The 16327-nt window shown below is 38.1% G+C and overlaps 1 protein-coding gene across 4 annotated transcripts in view; it reads left to right on the top strand.

Annotated features, from left to right (window-relative positions):
* The window catches only part of PLPP4 (phospholipid phosphatase 4), a gene marked incomplete at its 5' end in the record, with an annotated part of 69114 nt that overhangs the window by 20424 nt on the left and 32363 nt on the right, over positions 1-16327 (top strand). For 2 of the 4 annotated variants that reach the window (XM_083844743.1, XM_083844745.1), the window contains 3 exons: positions 6981-7096; positions 8410-8518; positions 13894-13984. In XM_083844743.1, coding sequence (XP_083700869.1) covers positions 6981-7096; positions 8410-8518; positions 13894-13984 — 316 coding nt within the window. Of the gene's footprint in view, positions 1-6980; positions 7097-8409; positions 8519-12237; positions 12379-13893; positions 13985-16327 lie in introns of those variants that run through there. The other 2 variants (XM_083844746.1, XM_083844744.1) reach the window with 2 other exon arrangements.

A 16327-nucleotide genomic window follows, 5' to 3' on the forward strand; every position in this document is an offset into this window, starting at 1 on the left:
TTTTATTTTTTTCTTACATTTCCTTACCCTTTATTTTACTAAGTTAATGTAGAGACAAAGAGATTGGCTGTATGTTTTCCTTGTTATTCCAACAATTCTGCTCTCATATGTTTCATAATTTAGTATTTTTGCTGATTTCCTTTAATTGTGGGCAAGGCTTGCTGATTTTTATTTTTCTTTTTATTTTCGTGTGTGTTTCAAATGGAAAAAAATCTTTCAGATGCCTGACTGGAGAAAAAAATGTTAATTTTTTAGAAATGTTGTTAACATTGTTTTTCATTCAGGATATCCATAAGAATATTAGGACTGCTAATTATTGTTTCACTGGAAGTATAAGTAATAAAGACAATTTCTCAGGGGTAGGAAATGATCACCTGTTGACAAGACCAGGGCCACAAGAAGTTTACTAACCTTAATCACATCTATTCTAATCAATGGCTTAAGCTTATCTGTATATTGTCTTTTGTACCTTATTTTAGCAGTTCCTTATGTTAGGTTACACTAGGTATATCAGCTCTCACTGTCTTTAGTATTTTCAGAGGACAAAGGAAGTCCTGGTTCATGTTTCAGGGAGAATGAGCTCTAGAAATGATAATGTTCATGTACAGACATAAGGACATGCAACAAGGAAAGGACTCAGTGTAAGTCGGGCACAGCTTAGTCTCTGCACGTTTCTCCACCATCACCGAGTTCGTATTCTCAATCATCTTTTCTTTGCACCTGCCCGCACTGCTTTGCCTTTATCTGTCCCAGGATTTAATTCCAGTGACAGCTTCTCCCTACGTAAAAAATGCACCCACAGAATTAAGAGGGGGGAAGGCTGTATATATTCAGATTTGAATATCTAATCTTATCAAGAAGGGGTGGTCTGAAGCCTTTGTTTCTATCTTGTCAAAAATGCAGAAGTTTAAAATGCCATCACCTTGTAGCATTGCCAGAGCTGCATTGGGCACTGAATCAGAACTGAATCAGAAGTTTCTTGCAACATTTTTCTTACTATTTACTTTCTGTCAATACTCTTCTCAATCTCGATGAATGCTAGCCTACAAACAAAGGGTTACTGCAAATACAGAGAGGCAACAGATCCTCTCGTTTCTGTAGCAATAAAACTCAGAATTATTTTTGTATGACATTGCTGGTGCATATTAACTTCCCTGTACCCTGCAGGGCATTCAAACTCAATAAAGCTCCATATTAGGATTACAGATTGTTAATCAAAAGTGACAGGTGTCTACACTTCATGGCCTTGTATTGAGAAGTATGAATCTTACTTTTTCAGTTGGCTTTAGTGCAGTTACAATATGATGGTTTAAATAACAAGTTTCCATCAAAGATTATGAAGAACCAATAAAAACATTAATTTCTGTTCTCATGTTCATACTCCTGTGCAATCGATAGCTACTGGAATACAACTTCTATTATACTATATAATTTAACTCAACTTTTGATTTCCATGGAAATTTGAAGCTGCTGCTTTCCTGTTTACATGCTTGTCAGACATGGGTGCTGGGCATATGTGAATACCAGTCCAGGTAATGAGCAAAATATAGCACTAGGAGTCGTACTTTAAATGCCAGATATTGACACTTCTGGCTGGGATGGTTTTCCCCACTTTGCATCGGAAAACAGTGGCAGACAAAATCAAATCTGTTGATATCCAGTGTTGTGCCTTATCTATAGGGAAAGCTGCTTTTTCTATCAAAACTAGAGTTTATACTCTTGAAGTCATGTTTTTAAATCATGTCAGCTTCTTCCTTGGTGGAATTGCGGTTCATCATTTACAATCAGGCCTTGGTCATGTGTTTGTACCCTAATATGTAACTTCCTTCTTGATGGTTGAGGAACTGTGGATTTTCCCAAATAACTCTTAAAATTAAATGACTCAAATCTCTTTCCTTCTGCTAACCTCTGGGCTAACACAAAGCTATCTGATCACACTCATGCAAGTATGTAGCATTATTTCAGAAACTGAATTCCAACATTCATGTGGTGAGCCATATGATGGTGATAAACTATGGGTACTGTTTCTTATCTCACTATTCTTACCATTATACCGTCACCTTCAATTCTGCTAATTTTGCACTCCGGCCATGGACCATTTCAAGCTTTTCGTACTTTGTCTGCCTTTGGAGGAGTCCATAAAAGATCCACTGAAAAGTTTTATTTTTTTCTTAATATTATAGGGAAGGTTTTCTTATGGCATGAGAATAAGTTATTCTCCAGTATTTGCAAATAACATGATGTGAATGCTTCTCCAGGTATTAGTGTGTGTCAGGTAAGAGTGGATCAGCTGAAGTCTCAGGTTCAAATGTGAGCAAAGACAATATTTATAAGCAATATTCCGTGCAATGTACCCAGTCAGTGTACTTGCTGGCTTCTTTCTATTTAGCCTGGATCACTTGCTGGAAATCCCCAAACCAAACTCTTCCTTTCTCAGCTGTTGTGCCCTATGCTGCGTTCTACTTCATGGCCTTTCTTTTAAAACTTTGGGGCTGCAAATCAGGTGTGTGAGAATGTCTCGGTGAGTTGTGTTGTGTGTATGCCCCTGTAATTAGGCCAACTTGTACAGAGCCCTCCTGACTTCAGTCTCACTGATGCCACTCACAACTATGCAGCTTTAGTGTCAGGACACCTGACTGCACGATTTAACGTGGCAGGTACATGATAAAAGCCTTTACTACTGGGTTTGAGACCTGTTTTGGGGAATATTCAAGGAGAGAAATATCCTAGAAAGAAAGCGCATGGTGTAGCTTGAATAGCACAGCCACAGCTAATCTGTTTTGGTGGGAGAGGCACTGATGAGTTTGCTCAGAGGCCTGCAGTCAGGGAATGATGGTCAGAGCCAAACATTATTTCCAGAAGTGCTCGGTGGTGATTTACAAGAGAGTTCCTTGAACACCTATGGCTTTGCTTCTATCTCTTCGTTACTTGCTCAAATAAGAAACTGCATACAAAACCATTTTAGGATCAGATCTGCTTGTCAACAGATTATACTTAGAAAAGAGGAGAATTGGTCAGTAGTTATCTGATACAAAAGACTGAGTACCACAATCACAAGTTCCTGTTCATTCTCTTGTGATGCTTTGTTATGCCATAAGGACTTCCCTTTCCTTTCCTTTGGGACATCCACTGCCTGCATCTGTGAAGAAAAGAAATGCTTCAGAGGGCAAGGCAAGAGACCAAAAAAACAACCCCCCCAAACAAAAACAAAACAACAACAACAAAAAAACACCTCATACATCCTTTAGATGATTCTCAGAACTGGTAAATGATCCTCTAATCTTCCAGTGTGCTATGGATGCTTCCAACAGAGCAGATACTGAGACCCCCAGGATTGTTTGGAACACAGCCCTTTCATTTTCCATCCTCTTTCACGTTGTTAATCTCTGAAAATGGAGTTGTGGGCTGGTGAGTCCTTGTAACTCTGGTAGGAGCTTCTAAGGTGAATGCCACCCATGATTTCACTGCTGTTAGCTTGTGAAAGGTACGCTTAGTACCTTGTGCTAATAAGGCACAACAATACAATCCAAAAGTTGAGCCCATCTATCCTATTCCTGTCCTGTTCTTGGTGCTAGATTTGGAACCTAATTTCCTGCTCTAACTTTCAAAGGTTTCTGTCTTACCAACTTTGCCAGTGCAGTACTGCTTATTGTTCTACCTCTGATCTCAACAGCTTCCAAATGTCATTAGGTTTTGATTACTTGCTGCTGAATGCCAGGGAATGGTGGCTACTGCAGGCAGTGTCTGAGGCATTAAGGCGAGGTGCTAAACAATGCTCCACCAGTAGTTACAGGAGATAAGACCATGGTGGAAGCAAAGGTCTTAGGCTCTGTGAGGGTATTTATGCGATGTTTAATTCACTACCAGTGAATGGCTTCATAATAAAGCATTACTACATATTTTGCAAATTTATCTTGATGTAATTTTATATGTGATGTGGTGCTTGCGTAGAAATTATCTTAAAGGGCTACATGCTGTTAAATAGAAGTGAAATTTACGTAACCTGGAAGTGTTTGTGCCCTTAGAAAAGAAAGTCATTTTTATTTAGTGTACTGTTTTATGCAGTAAACTGGGATGTCCAAAACAACCTCAGGCACTTGGGCACCCATTCCCCTCTGAGGTTTTTAATATTATTAGGGCTCTGGTTTCCCTTGGGGTGCTTTGAAAGTGACAGCTAAAGGCTCTTGAAGTTAAAGGAAGTCCTTTTATACCCTAAATGTATGCTATAACTGTTAAAAATGTTGGGTAAATATGTAAGCATGCAGAAAATGTAAAGATAAAAGCAAATAGTATATTTTCATCTACAAATCCAAATTAAGTTTACTAAGTTGCCCACCTGCTACCAAGCTTTCTATGGATGAGTTTCTGTTTTTAGCCATAACAGAAAATGTCTAGAAACCAGCTTGCTTTATCCAAAGACAACATCCATTTCTAATAACGACTAGTCATTTAAACAAGCTTGTGCTAGCTTATGAATAGTAATACAAAGTACTTTCAGATAGAATGAAGGAGTATAAATCACTAAGTGTCAGGAAGCTTAGAAACCAGTATATCCTCAGGATTGTTTAATAGAGTACAAAGGGAATTGCCTTTAAGCTAGAGGAATCTTGTATCCAGTTGCCCACCAATGATGCTTCAAATAAAAAATTGTTCTCATATGAATCTTGGCATAAAAATTTAATTAGCAGATAAGCTCTTTCTGAGGATGAAAAAAAAAGTGATTTCTTTTGATATAGTCACCTTCCTTTAACTGTTTACTTTTTATTTCTGTATTGCTCACAAAGACATGATCTGCCACCTTCTATACCTACTTTTCTCTCCTTCAGTAGTGATTTTCAAATATTCTTTTACCTAGTGTCAACAATTTTGGGTTGTTGTTTGTATTATGTTTCAGCATAATAATTGAGTACTTTTCTTGGAAGACATTTAGAACACTAGTAAGAGGAACAAATAGATAATGAAATTTAATAGGTGGTGGTTAACAAATTGCTGTTATTAAATAAGGTAATAATTGTTACTGTCATCGGTATCTTTGTTTAAATTAATCTTTCTTTAGAAGATTGCAAAGATAGTATATAACAACCAGAAAATCAGTCCTCCATGGGAATCAGATACAATTTATGTTGTTTCTTACAGTTTCATCTCTTTAGAACATGTATTATTTTTCTTTTAGAGGAATTCAATCTTATGACTTTAGTACATACTTTCAGTACCATATCATGATTCCTGTGAGAATGATTAAATTGATTTTTTTGTTTCATTTCTCAGATTTCAACAAATATACTTTAAAATGAGATTTTTTTTTTCCTTTCTCCTAGTTATATAAGAAAAGGCAATGAAGAAAATACCACAAACCTTTAACTCTCTTAGCATCTGCTCATAATGTCAAATGTCATAATGTCAAAATAATTACGTCTCTGGTCTAATGTGTCACATTTTCCAAAAGTGCACTGGTGCTTGTATATACTGTGATCAACTTGAAGCATAAGTGTGTGTGTATCATTTGTTCTTTGCAGTTTGAAAAAAATCCTTTGAGGCCTAGAAATGTCAAAGAATGTGTCTCTGCTTCAAGGCATTCCTTGGCATATCCATCAGCTCCCATGCTTTGAGATCTGCTCCAGAACAGTCATTAGACCAGCAGATATCTGAAGGAGTATGTCAGAAAAGATGTGACAGCCTGAAAGATGTAGTCATAGGATCATAGAATGGTTTGGGTTGGAAGGGACGTTACAGACCATCTAGTTCCAACCTGCCTGCCATGGGCAGGGATGCCTTCTGCTAGAACAGGTTGCTCAAAGCCCAGTCCAACCTGGCCTTGACCTCTTCTTGGGATGGAGCATCCACAACTTCTCTGGGCAACCTGTTCCATTGTCTCAGCTACCTCATAGTGAAGAATTTCTTTTTTATACCTTTTCAAAATCTACCTCCTTTTAGTTTAAAACCATTACCCCTTGTCCTATTGCTACACACCCTGGTAAAGAATCTCCCTATCTATTTTGTAGGCCCACTTTGAATATTGGAAGGCCACAACAAGGCCTTCTCAATAGAAGGGCTGATCTCAATCCATTTGTCACCCGGTATGTAGTGATGTTTGGGATTTCCCTGGCCCAGGTGCAGAACTTGCACTTGGCCTTGTTGAACTTCATGAGCTTTGCATGGGCACACCTCTCAAGCCTGTCAAGGTCCTTCTAAAGTGTCAGCTGCACTGCAAGCTTGATGTCATCTGCAAGCATGCTGAGAGTGCACTCAATCCCACTGTCAGTGTCACCAAGGAAGATATTAAAAAGCACTGGTCCCAGTACAGAGCCATGAGGGACACCATTTGCTACTGGTCTACACATCTGGACATAAAGTGATTGACCGCAACTCTTTGGATGTGACATCCAGACAACTTCGTATCTACCAAATAGCCGTCTGTCAAGTCCATGTCTCTACAATTTAGAAACAAAGTTGCTTGCGTTGTCTAGAAATCAACTTTTATTTTTCTAGTTGAAGAGAAAAATATAATTTTTTCATATATATAATATTTTATTTCCTGGAAATGGTCTCTTTTGATACATTTCACTCTTTTATGTCCCTCACAAGCCATTGATTTTAAGGAAAAAGGATAAAAGTTTTCATTTTGAAGACTCTGAAACAATGTGCTTTGACATTTCTGAAATTCACCTTGCACTTTCCTAGGAGATCAGAGTCAGACTCTGGGTTTAAGGAAGCTGAATATAACAGTAAATAACCTTCTGGAAATACTAGACTCCTTAAGTTTTCAGAAGAATCTGGTTGTCCATGTAGGTCAGTAATGGAAGCTTAACTATCACTACAAGTAACAACACCGTGTTTGACTTGTTTGCTCCTGTTCTTGTTACTTTCCTTTAGGAAGAAGAGGTCATTTGGGTTCTTTGAGAGAGAGAGTTTTGAATCTCTTTCTAAGGGAAGTCTGACAGTGCTCAGGTGGTGTGGGTCAGTAGTAACATGGGCTGGGGATGTGGGAAACTAAATACTGCAGAGAGATCATAGGCTACAGGGAGAAAACAAAGAACAGCTGGTCACTCATCATAGGGGATAGAAAGAAGAATTTCCTGGAGATGCAGGAGACTGGGTAAAGCTTGTTGCTAGATTTGAGGACTTGTCTTCATAGGGGGAAGTTATGGTTTCAGCTTTGCTCTGCTTTACAAGTTGCTTTGGGCTTTTTCTGTTTACAAAGTTAATTGTTGTCATTGTTACTTCTATAAAACCTAGTTTTGGAGGGTTGGAAGCCCTTGGCTTCAGGAAATTTACAGTAAGAAAAGCTTTGGCCTACTACTCCTGTGTGCTCTGACTCCATGGGTTTAGGTAGGACCAATCTGCAGAAAGCTGGTCCCTATATCTTCTTTCAGCAGCTATTCTTTCAGTCCTAGTAAATAGCCCTGAAGTGAGTTTTATAAAGTAAAGTCAAGGCTTTCCAGGAAGTTTTATATGACTTCAAAGCTAAGAAGGCTTAAAGGACAGAGAAGGATTTTATGAAAGACAGACAGTTTGTCGTCTTCAAAAGCTTCTGGAGCCTCCAATTAGAGTCAAAGATGACAATTCCTGCTCCTAATTTCAGTGCTGGACCAAAGATTCTTGCACAAATTATTTACTTTCTAAATAGTGATTAAACCTCAATGTTTTATTTTGATGATCTTCAATTCAAAACAATGAAACCATAACATTTTAAATTTTAAATTATTATTATTTTTTAAATAACCAGATGACATAATAATGAAAGTAAAATGGTCAGTTTTGGTTGAATGAGACCAAATTTCTCATTTATGGTAGAGCTATATTCTTCTTAAATTTGACAGCCAAATCAAATACTGTGAATCTGAAATAAGAACTTCTTATGTATTTCTAAGAGCCCATGCTCTTTTAGGAGGCAGCGTCTTTTGGAGATGTTCTCTAAAATTACCTGTTCTTTCGATCTGTAGAAGGAATTTTCTGGGTTGCTTCTTTCTCCTAGCTTTGTAACCCTCAAATACAACTGTCATACTTCAAAATCTGTATCTTGAAGTTTAAAGACATTTTGTATTTGATAACTGCTATATAATTTCTTCAGTGTAAAACATCTGCTACGTTATTTTTCTAATCCCATGATATTCTTTGCACGCTTTCCCCACAAAAATATAGTAACAGTTTTTTACAAGTTTGTGGAACGTCTATAAAGTTGTCGAATATAAACTTTAAAAAATCATTTTACTAAGTGTATGTTAATGAAGGTCATAGTACTAAAAAGCAGTGATGTAGGAAAGCAGTGTATTAAAAAGGTAATCAATGCATGTTACACCACAATTAGTTTGGAGGGAAATTTTAAAACAGTAGGACTTCTTTGTGTGTGTGTGTGTGTTTGTCATCATTTACTTTTTTTTTTTAATGTCTTCAATTGTTATTTTTCAGTTTTACAGAATTTTTGGATCCATTCCAGCGGGTTATCCAGCCAGAAGAGATCTGGCTGTATAAAAATCCTTTGGTGCAATCAGACAACATACCTACTCGTCTTATGTTTGTAAGTACTAAAGGTTTGATGGTTATTTGATAGCTGTAAACCAAGGTCACTTCCACTTGTTGAGCAGTAAGAAACCTTTCAGAAGTACAGGATGTTCCTTTAATTCTAATGACAATTGCTTTCCAACCCAGGGATGTACAAGCTGACAAAATGTAGTGAATTGTGAAGAGTTTCTAGAAAGCAATAATACCAGATTAACTGAATTTAGGAACATTGATTTTACAGTTTAAGATTTAAGCTGGTGTTAAATAGAGGGATGCTTGATTAGGGAAGCTTTTCGAATTAGCTAATTGGGTGACCTTACTAAACCTTGCTATGCTCTTATTGGGTTAAGTGCTTAAATTTTGAAATCCAATTTGTTTTAGGCATATTAGGCACAGAGATATTTGCCTCCAGCTACTGTTTGGATCTTTCTTGTAGACAAAGCCTTTGCTTTAGGTTCTGCCAACAATCCTGAGGTCATTGGGCGTGTATTAAATATATGCCAGAGCTGCTCTGCTGTCCCTGTTCTTCTGGTTCTCCCCAGCATGCTGCATGTTGACATGCAGGCTGTCAGTCTGATTTGAACTGTCTGGTTACCAAAATTTGTGGTTTTTATAAAATTCACTAGCAGTAATGATTTAAAATCAAATAATCTACACATATAAAAGTGCAGTAAGATAGACCAGTAAATACATGCTAAGAAATTAGGGGGTATAGTTTGGGCTATTAAAACAAATGGGCCAGTCTGCAAAAGCTTCATCAGATGAAGTGAACATTTTTTTTTCAGGAGTGGGCACGACAGACTAGGTCAAATCCTCATACCCTTGTGTTGAAGCATCTTTACCTATGTTTTCAGTGAAGCCAGGGGTTTACTTTTGAGATAAAGAGCCTGAACTCAGAATAAATGCAAATCAGCTATGTAATTTGTCACGGTTGTAAATCTCCTTTTGTTTTAAGACATTCAGTTAGGGAAATGTGATAATTACATATGGAACAACTTGAGCATGCTTCCTGTTTGTGAGGCAACAACATATTCCAGCCTTCTAAATGAGAGGCTGAAGGCCTAGTTTTAAAATCACCAACCTATTTGTTTATTTTGCACTAAGAGGAAGCTCTGCTGTGTAGTTTTTCCAGCCTGGGTAATTTTTTTTTAACTTTTTTTTTTTTTCCTGAAATGGAAGACTCCTGTTTAAAACAGCAACGACAACCAAAATGAAACATTAAATCATTGTGCTAAGAAAGGCTGAGCATTACCTTGCCACGTGGTTTGTCTGATCTGCGTTTATAACTGAACAGTTCAAGGACCAATAGTGAAACTTTGGACAGGGGTTTGCTACAGTGATTAAACTATTATTGAAACTGGTTGGAGTGATCATTAGTCCTTTCTCTGGACTCTAGGCAGTGTCCACTGGGAAACACAGCTCTGGGATGCGAGCGTTAACATTTAACATTTCCCTGTTATCCACTTCCCACAGAGCCAGCTCTTTGTCTATTTTATGGCAGCTGGGACTTCCAGGCAGCTCTGAGTCAGTAACTTTTGTATAATTCGTGTGCTTTCTGGCTCATACCATGACATCCCAATAACTCAAGGAACAGCTTCTTAAATTAAGAAACATAGATCACTTCTAAATGGTTTGTTCTTATTTCCTTAACTAAAAAATAAATAAAAAAATCCAACCCTCACACTGATCACAAGTTCTCATTATGTAAAGATCTCATCTTGCTACTAGTGTTATATTCCAATATTCAAATATATGGCTATGGCTAACCAGAAGGCAATCTCTCAGATTTTATTTATGAACTGCTGTTTTTTTTTTTTAATATGCTGAGAGCTTTGAATTTAAGAGAAATGTTGTGAATACTCCAGATACAAGTTAGACAAGTTGACCTCTGCATTGGTAGCAAGCAATCTATTAGGACTGAAAGACCTGAGCCTTGTTTTTTCTCTCTGTCAGTGGATATTCCTTGTTTAGGAAGGTGCAAGGCACTGTTAATTACTCTTGAATGCACAGACGTAAATGGGGATCCCTGCCCCAGAGTATCTTCAGAACAAAATGAAGTACTTCTACAGAAAATTAAGTATCTCACATTCTGATATCAGTGGACGATGAGAACTCCTGTGAAGGATTTTACCCCCCAGTGAAAGCTGCAGTGCAGGGTTGTGTTGGGGTAGTGAGGCTGCTTTCTGTCTTCTCCACTCTCCTGGGATAGAAGGCTAGGAGCTTCTGCCTCATTCACCTCCATCCAGATTCTCCCTGACCCTCTTCTTGCATCAGTTCTGATTTGTTCCAGGACTCTGCTGGGAAAAGGTAAGAGTGCCACCAGCAAAATGGGAAAAAATAGGATGGCCTGCCTCTTGTGTTTCTCTTCCTTCACATCCTTTGGTGAGACAAGCTTTTTAGCTAGCATGCAAAGTGCTGGCAAGCAGAAGGAAAGAACAGCAGGAGAAAATGCACAGTAAGGCTGAATGGAAAAGTAGGTCTGAGGCTAATGCGGTGGCCAGTGTGACAAATGCCAGTGCCAAGTGCTTTGATATTGTAAGTCTCTAGACTGCTGTGCACTGCTCTTTTCTCCTTATTGCATTGCAGTAATCCTAACAGGGAGAGGAAGACACTGGAATCCTCACACAGAGCTCTGCATGACATGGGGGATAGGACTGGAGTAAGACTAAATGTAGCTGTCAGTCCAGTTTGGCAAGAGTGGTGTGTGAAGGAGCAGTATTTATTGCAGGGCACGTAGGAGATTCCATGTAGTAAGGGGAAAGCTGGATTTCTTCTGCCGCACCATTTGCAGGAGGGCTCTGAGCAAAAGCACAGTCTAGCTTCACGCCACTGAAAAATACCGTGAGGTTCTGAAGCCATACAGTACTGTAAATCACTGTTGTCCCACGTGAGAATCATGTCACTTGTGGAAGTGGGTTTTCTCAAAATAGATCGAGTGCTTCTCTGTGGGATTTTTGTAACTTTAGCGTGTCTGTCTTGCTAGGATGAATAATGAATGAGATAGATAGACTTTTGTCCTTATTTCACCAAAGTGAGGAAATATGTTGGAATATTTCACTGCTGGAAAAGAAAACATTACTGAGATATATCTGAGGAGAGTATTGCTCATTAGACTGCTGCCAAATCTGTTATGGATATGAGCCATACAGAATTATTTTACAAAATATAGGAAAATGAGTCCTTTTAAGCTAGACTTTCTTTATAAGGGTGTTTTGCTGCAGAATGATAATAAAGAAAAAAAGACACCTTCCAACTAATGCTTGTGTGTAAGGAACAGCAACCAATGTACCGCAAACATGAATATTTCTTCATCTCTCTCAAAAATCCACATGCTTGTAAAATATGAGGAAATCTGTAGTTTTACCAGATTTCTGAAGAGTAATTGTGAAGAGTTTCGGGACAAGTTGCCACTTGAATTCTGTTCTTTGACATTTTCTGCTGTTCATGCTTGTTCAAAAGGTTTCTAACTCCATTAAACCACATCTAGCAGCCTGTCAGCCTGGCTATATTTCTACATGTTCTTCAGCAATGGAATGCAGATGTTTTTCTTCTTTTCTTTCCTGGTGGCAATCCTTACTTTTTTGAATGAAACTAATAATTCTAGGTTTGCTTTAACCATTTTTATTTTTCCCTTTGTCCCTGAAAGCAGAAATTAAACTATCGCTGAGTAGGGAGAGAAATGAACATTTCTGAAGTAGTAACATAACCTAACTTAAAACTCCCTTCTGTCTCCAGGCTGTATGAAATTCAAGTGGAAATGGTACCTTTCTTGCACAAAACTTGGTGGCTTTCTTTTAAACGTAAAAAAGGGAAAGAGACTCCAGACTGCTCTAATCTGCATGGCTCATGGAGGTAGATAATCTTCTGCAGATGCAGGTGAGGGGAATCTGGTCCAAGATGTACTACCAAAATCATAAATACAGTGCATTTTCATGTTGTTTCATACGCGGCTTGAATCAACATGAAAAGCAGAAAATGAGGATTGGGATTAATCTGTTTTCTAAAAGGAAGAAAGGAGTCACGTATCTTTGATCATAACATGTCTGTTCTGAATCATTGTCTCTGGTTTTCATTTCAGTGGGGCTGTTTAAGGAGTAAGGCAGTGTTCAGCCTCAATAAAGACAGTGTAATCTTACTCAGAGTCTGGTGCCCCCCAGTGCCACATACAACTTCATTTTTGCCTTCATTAAAAATACAGTCATTTTCATTTTTTCTTCAGGAGCTAGAATGCTATTGAAATACCTCTATTTGCTTTTGAACAGATGTGATTGCGAAGAGGTTTGTAGAAAGGAATTCCAGAAAAGAATTCCGGAACTAATTCCAGAAAAGAATTAGTTACCTTACCCCAGACCTAGCAACAAGCATAAATGGGCTATCTTGCCTACCGGTTACCTTTTGAGTCAGACCTTCAACTGCAGAGGTAAAAGGGATGATGGAAGGGCCGTTTAGGAACAAAATCATACTTTCAGTGGGAGGCTACTATTGATAAACTGCCTGTTGTTATGCCTGGGAGAATGGTGTGTTTCTCTGTAGAAAGATGAATACCTGGGATGGGAGGACAGTCTGCAGTGTATCAACACTGCTCTAAGCAGGATGCTTTTGGGATAACTGAAACATTTACAGTGAATCGTCAACCATAGTCCAGTTGCTCTATGCTAATGGAGATGTTGTTCATCAAACATGTGCATTGGTGTGCAGGTTGCTTACAGGAGGAATACTGTTGTACAGTGCTAACAGTAAGAGAATATGGTTGTGCTTAACTGATGAGTTTACTTGACCTGTTCAGGTGTTGTTTTTCTGGTTTTGAACAAAATCAAGCAGGTGGCTCCACTTCTAAACTCGTCTGTTAATCATAAAGTTATGGTCTTTTAAAGATCCCTCTAAAGCCACCTCAATGCATTCAAGAATGACAGTTCAAAAGAAAAAAAAAAGTAATATAGCACTCTGTATTGTCAGGAAGTTTGTGCTGGAGTCTGGTACATTGGATAGGGTCTTTCTGAGAGCACAGGCTGGTTGGGCTGCCTTCTGGAGTAATGCTTAGTGTGAAAAAGTGTACAAGATATCTGTGGATCAGACTATGAATTTAGTGAATTTTGTCTATAAATTTAGAGAATGTATAGGCTGTTGCTTTTTTTCATTTATGAAGCTGACGTTTTAAATGCAGCTCCAGGCAATTACAAATCAATTATATCTCACAATTATATTACAGTTTTAATGTATTCACTGCCCTGTAGTTACAAAGACAAATCATCCCACTTTACTTGAGGTCAGGAGTTTGATAAAGATCATTCAGCCTTCCAGTTCAAATGGAGCTAACTGGAACTAATTATTAATCAGTTGGACTGAAAAGAAATTGATGCTCTAACACATGGTATTTGTTATCTCTTACAGGCAATTTCATTCCTTACACCACTAGCAGTCATTTTCGTGGTGAAAATAATTCGGCGGACAGACAAGACTGAAATTAAAGAGGCTTTCTTAGGTAATGTGTGTTGTATTTCAAGATGGAAAATATGTGGTAGTACTCAGAGATTGATTGCAGTTGTAGTGTAAGCCTTGAAGAAAACCTGTCTCCATTACAGTATGTTTCAGTGCAGCGGTGGTTGCAAGCAATCCTACCAAAGTCTCTGATTTTATGCATGCTTCTAAATGTATAAATTCTGTGCCTTAGTTCTTCAGTCTTGCTAGAAAGGGTCAGAATTTGATCAGTAAAATCAAGACCAGCTGAGAGAGACTGTCCAGATGTACCCTTTTTCTGTCACAGTTAATCTGCTGCTTACCTCTTATTTACAGTGCAGCTCTTCTAAATTCAGGGTTTGACAGGAGAGTCCTGTGAGACTCAGCTGCTTAGTTTAGAAAATTATTTCTCTCACTGTTTTCTCTGACCTTCTCCTGGAGCTTACTGTTCCCCATTGCAAAATCTGTGCTCATGGCTCAGCTTTTGCAATCACAAGCTGATGTTTTATCTTAAAATGCCAGTGTAGCTGGATGTGCACTTAATCCTGGACCGTGAACTGCTATGGTTGTGTTATGGATGAGGTCTAATTGCAGTTGGAGGCAGCAGCTACCAGCACTGGGAACCGAAGATGCTTTTGTGACAGTGTATTTGAAACATGCCTAACTCTGGAATTCTGTGTTTTATTGGCTAATTTGCCCTTGAATTTATTGGAGCCTAGATCATAAGGTCAAACTAATACTCAGCCGTACCTTAGCTAGGCTGGATATAAATGGCACTATGTATCTGCCTTTGAATTTTTTTAGACCAGGCTGGGTTCTTGTGGCATGTTCTTTCTCCAGTTGCTCTTGCACAAGCCTGAGGAGATCCTAGTTTCAATTTGTCTGCTGAGTCATTTGGAGTAAGTTCTGACATGTCTCATAGTGATATTTTATTGACAAGTCCGTTCAGTAGAGGTAACCCTGATTAATAAAAATGTATGCAGTCACAGTGCTGAGTTTTATTTTCTATTGTTTGAGAAGGAAGCTTTGGATTAGTTTCTTCATCACTTGTTCTTACCTTTTTGTTCTAAACAGGCATCTATTTTTATTGCTGTTCTTGCCTTCTTTATGATTTCCTCTATAATGCCCATGAGTAAATTCTGTTCTCAGGTCCATGTCAGCTTCCCTCCTGTTCTCCCTGATGCCCAAATTTTAAGGAAACCCCAACCTTGATTTTCTGTTCTGCACAGTATCTCTGTTCAATACGTGCCATAAATGTAGAACTGTTTGTGGCTTAATGGTGTTCAAGTATAAAGTACATTAATAGATTTCAGTATGTTAATGTGTCTGGTGGTGTGAAGATTCATTGTTTGATACAGCCTTGCTGTTTTGCACTAAGATCTGTCACATAATGTTCCTAATGAATAATTGAGAAATCCCTCAAAAACTAAATTTCTTTACACATCATAGGTAGAAGAGATCAAAGGTTAAAAGGATGTGAAAATGCTTTGCCCTTCATATAGCCATTAATATAAGGAAGGTGATTCCATGCACCTAGGATAAGGAGTAGTTAGTTTCCTGATGTAGGAAACTTACATCCTTTACTCCTTTCTCTTGCCTCTTTCTTTGTACTGAGTGGATTATGCGTCTTGTGGTGGGCAGTGTGATTTTTTTTTTTCTGAAGTGAAAAAAGTGAGAGCAAATGCAATTCAGCTAACACACTGACATTTGATACTTGGATTGCCACCGTTAATAATACACAACAGTGGAAGAAGCATGGTTCAGTCAGACATGCCATAAACAATCAAGATAAAGCTCAATGAAAAGGGTAAACTTTACTTCATGTCTTGGAAAGCAGATATCTCTACATTTCCTTTTTTTTTTTTTCAAAAAGGAGAATGTAATGCCATGACAATGCTGGTGATCTGCATTTGATTTTTAGGAAACTTTCATTTCAGTTAAGATGTGATCAACGTAAGAAACTGAGAAAATACAGTTGAGAGGAAAAAGCGTGGGCATGAGTGGTCATTGTGAGCATAGGTATAGAAAGTGGAAGACTGTTTTGAACAGTATCACTGTCTCTAAAATTTACTTGTTCCTTTATTTTTACTGGCAGCTATTGTTAAAGTCTGATAAAAATGTTTTTTTTGTTTGAGGACATCCTTTTTTTTTTTTTTTTAACTTAAAGAGAAATTAACACACATAACACACATCTTTATGATCTATAACATCCTCAGGCAAAGATTTTATGGAGACAGGATGAGTGCTGCTGCATCTGGGGCAGCAGTCCAAAGAGAAAATAGCTCATGCAGCTGTCACAATCAAAAATTCTATTACTGTAACTGTTCTGCTGGAAATCAGAGATTTGCCTGAAATCAGTTATTCGTGT

This window comes from Anser anser (genome assembly GCF_964211835.1).
Source record: "Anser anser genome assembly, chromosome: 7".
Classification (NCBI taxonomy): Eukaryota; Metazoa; Chordata; class Aves; order Anseriformes; family Anatidae; genus Anser; species Anser anser.